We start from the raw sequence: 4,121 nt of genomic DNA on the forward strand, positions 1-4,121 counted from the left end.
TTCCTTGATGTTGCATTAAATGAGGTGGTTGGGAAGCTAGTTGTTGGAGTTGCCTTGATGATGAAGAAGCTTCCTTTGGATAATTGTTTTGCACTCCAAGAAACTTCCTTTTACTTGGTGGCTTCGATCCGAGGTGGAACTCGGTTGTGGAACTCGGTTTGCCGTTACCTTTGCTCTGTGTATGCTTCCGCCAAGATCTTCTTTACGACATGTTGTTACATCCGATGTCCTCATCAAGTATGCTCAGCTCATCGGCATTTAGGGGCAGATCTAATGAAGACCCAATTCCCCATCTGACTCGATTCAAACTGCAATGCCAGTCTATGAAGACGGTTCAAGGAGTCACTGATAACACGTATTTTGGGCGACGTTTTGATATAGGATGTCTAACGTATTTCACTCTATTTTACATATTTGCAGGCATTCTAGGGCACATTTGGCTTCGACATTGCATGGTTATCTTCTTTGGTGTTTAAACAGGTTTTCACGCATAAAAGAGCAAAAGGAGTGGAAAACATGGGCTACGGAACATCACGGATGAAACGAGAACATTTGGAGTGTTTCTAGGGAAAACGTGAAGCTCAGAAAACGTCCGAATTTGCAAGTTCAATAACTTTCACTCCACAAGTCCAAAACATGCATTAGTGCATGACCAGGAGTTCTAGGATATCAAACCTAGTACCTCTTGATCCTGAACTTGAAAGAACCATCACACGCCTCCGACGACAGCAAAGATAGATGGAGAACAACCAAGATTTTGCTCGAAGGCAATGTTGACTCAACCTTTGCCCAGTACAACACGCCTAAGCACACTGAGCTTTTGGCTGGTATTCGATTACCGGCCATCGACATGTCTAGTTTCGAGCTGAACCCGTCTACTATTCAGATGTTGGGCAACAATGCTTTCCGGGGTAGGCCGAACGAAGACCCAAACGCACATTTAACTCGCTTTTAAGATGATGTGCCGTTCTATCAAGAGAGATAACAGGGTGACAGAGGATACACTTCGCTTAATTGCTTTTCCCTGGACTCTCCTGGATGCTGCTTTGGAATGGTGCTATGATTTGATACCTGATTCCATCCACATCTGGGAACAGTTGGAAGTGCAGTTTATGTCAAAAAAAATTTCAGCTCACCGCACTCAAGCTGCTCTTTCTGGCATTCATTCATTCAAACAAGATCATGGGGAAAGTCTTTATGACGCTTGGAAGAGGTACAAGGGATATCAAAAGTCTTGCCCTCATCACGGACTAGATAAGAACTACCTGATCAACACCTTCTTCCGAGGACTCAAGATGGATAAAGACCTTGATCCGGGCATCTTGCGGTGGGAGCATCCAGAACAAGTCATTCGCTGAGCTAGAAGAACATATTAAGATGATGGCCCAAGAAGAAGATGCTCCGAATGAGTACTCTAGAGATTTGCCAAGGAAAGACAATGATCAAATCATACAGATGGTTCTCGAACAATTGGCTGTCCTCAATGCTAAGCTCGAAGATTCCACTAGATCCTCTAGGACCGAACATTCGACGCCAACACAAGAGGAGCTCGGTATGTACGCACTAGATGAGAGAATCGAAGGTGTGAACTATGTGGCCAACAACCCCTACTCGAACGCGTACAATCCGGGGTGGAAAAATCATCTCAATCTCTCATACAAGTCAAACAGTGTTGAGAATCCCGCGTCGAACAACTTCAGAGTATCCGACAACTCGAACCAGAGGATTCCTCCCGGGTTTGCTTTTCAATCTAGGGGTCCTAATCAGACATCCAACTACAGAGCTCCGAGACAATCCTACAACAATGTTGCATCTCCAGGTAATCTCGAATCTAACCCTAATACGTACGGTCTCCTTATACAGTTTTTGCAGAGTCAAGAGAAGACGAATCAGGAATTTCGAGCTCAGTTTGCAAGCATCGAGGCTCACTTCAAGAACATAGACAACCAGATTGCTCAGCTAGCATCAGCCATTCAAAGACCATCTGGGTCTCTTCCAGGTAACTCTGAGACTAACCCTCGTGCGCATGTCAATGCTATTACCTTGAGAAGTGGTAACCAGGTAGATTCTGGAGATCCACCGATGGTTGAGCAAGGCGATAGTCCGAGAACCACAGTTTTAGACACTGCTGATGATACACCTGAGCCAGCTTACGTGCCTCCTCCTCCTAGACCACCACCAGTACCGTTTCCATCTTGCCTGAGAAAGCACAACGAAGACAGCCAATTCGCGAAGTTCGTTGAGATGCTGAAGAAACTCGAGGTAACCATGCCATTTACTGACGCTATTTTGCAGATTCCCTCGTACACGAAGTACCTCAAGGACATTCTGACCAAGAAGAGGGTCACTGAGAAAGAAACTGTGGCGCTTACTGCCGAATGCAGCGCTTTGATCCGACACGAGCTCCCGCTTAAGCGGTCCGATCCAGGTAGCTTTTCAATCCCTTGTAAATTGGGTAATGTTTCCATCGATCGTGCACTCTGTGATTTAGGAGCTGGCGTCAGTCTTCTTCCGTCATCGATTTTCAAGAAGCTGAATGTGGGTGAGCTGAAACCCACTAGAATGACTCTCCGACTTGCCGATCGTTCTATCAAATACCCCACTGGGATACTCGAGGATGTGCCGCTGAAAGTCGGGAATTTCTATATCTCGGTTGACTTTGTGGTTCTCGACATGGACGAAGATTCTAAGGTACCTATCATCCTTGGTCGTCCATTCCTTAACACTGCAGATGATGTTATCCATGTTAGAGCAGGTAGACTAACAATGAAGATTGGAGATGAGACGGTGGAGTTCACTTTGGACAAAAATCTCAAACAACTGTCATCAACAGGATCCTTGCTTCATAAACACACTCGACAATTCAGCTCAGAAGTATGAACCGATCGTTTCGGGCCAGGAAACCGATCGGTTTGAGCATGATCTCAAAGCCAAAATTCTACAGAAAGTCGAACCGATCGGTTCACGACCTTCAACCGATCGTTTCGAAAACAGAGTTCAAAGCAAAAAGTTACAGAAACTCAAACCGATCGTGTCGTATTGTGAAACCGATCGGTTCGAGCACCTCTTTCGAGTTTCGGAGTTACAGAACTTGGAACCGATTGGTTCTACCCGCACTCTTTCAAGGGTGGCTGCTTCTAGGCAAACCTCCTGGCTGTCTCTGCATTCTCTAACCGATCGGTTCAGACCCCAGCACGATACAACGCCTCATTTTCATCTCGCATGGGCGTTATGACCTCTCTCACCCTGTTAAAGAGGACACTAGTCTATCAGACCACCATTCTCATACACCTCTTGATCCAGGTTGGCGAAAGATCGATAATCTTCGCCTGTTAGACCCCTATGGTAGTTGAGAAGATTCGGTCAAGCTAACGACCTTAAACAGGCGCTTCCGGGAGGCAACCCGAGTTTGTAGGTTAGTTTTTCTTTTCTTTCTTTTCTTTTTTGCATCGGATATTGGTTTGTGTCTCTTATCACCAGGTTGAGTTCTAATGAGGAGTTGTCGAGGAGGCAAGGAAGCTAGCTATGCGACAGACGTAGGCAGACTTAAGTGCGAGTGAACGAACATCGCGAGCTAAGTATTCTTTTCTCTTTTTGATTTACTTCTCTCTTGACTCATCTTATTGGTTGCCTCTACTAGATGAGAATTGACACCGAGGACAGTGTCTAGTTCAAGTCTGGGTGAGGATTCGTCTAACGCCAAACCATATCCATATAGAGTAGTGTTGCATGCATTTTTCTCTTTTATTTTCACTTTTTAGTTGCATGTGCATATAGGATGCATTAGGATCATATAGTTTGTTGTTAGGATTGTGCAATTTCATATAGTGTTTAGGACATATAAAATCACGTGCATAAAACCGTTTTGAGCATTGATGTGATGATCTATGGCATGAGAGAGTAGAAACATCCTGAAAACACTGTGATCCGTTGAACGTGGTTATGTTTTGTTGAATTGATTGCTTGACCTTTAGGATTGTCTAGAATGGCTTGTGGGATAAAAATCGTTGTTTGGAACCCATGGAACCGATATTGTCTAGTCAGGTAGAAAAGTTTCTATAATAATATTTTCCATGTTTGCTGAAATTGACAAAGTCTATTATCAAATGCATTCTTATTTT

At 44.4% G+C, this 4,121-nt stretch overlaps 1 protein-coding gene across 1 annotated transcript; it reads left to right on the plus strand.

Annotated features, from left to right (window-relative positions):
- Positions 1 to 1,380: 1,380 nt before the first annotated feature.
- Positions 1,381 to 2,880, plus strand: LOC104817117. The gene is made up of 2 exons (XM_010546192.1): positions 1,381 to 1,736; positions 1,782 to 2,880. Exons 1-2 carry the CDS (start codon positions 1,381 to 1,383, stop codon positions 2,878 to 2,880), a joined length of 1,455 nt encoding a protein of 484 aa, XP_010544494.1.
- Positions 2,881 to 4,121: the final 1,241 nt, after the last annotated feature.

The sequence above is a fragment of the Tarenaya hassleriana genome, unplaced genomic scaffold, assembly GCF_000463585.1.
Source record: "Tarenaya hassleriana unplaced genomic scaffold, ASM46358v1 Cleome266, whole genome shotgun sequence".
NCBI lineage: Eukaryota > Viridiplantae > Streptophyta > Magnoliopsida > Brassicales > Cleomaceae > Tarenaya > Tarenaya hassleriana.

Coding starts and splice junctions, on each gene's coding strand:
- LOC104817117 (XM_010546192.1), top strand. CDS start 1,381: ATGGCCCAAGAAGAAGATGCTCCGAATGAGTACTCTAGAGATTTGCCA. Junction 1,737..1,781: donor AACCAGAGGATTCCTCCCGG/GTTTGCTTTTCA, acceptor ATCCAACTACAG/AGCTCCGAGACAATCCTACA.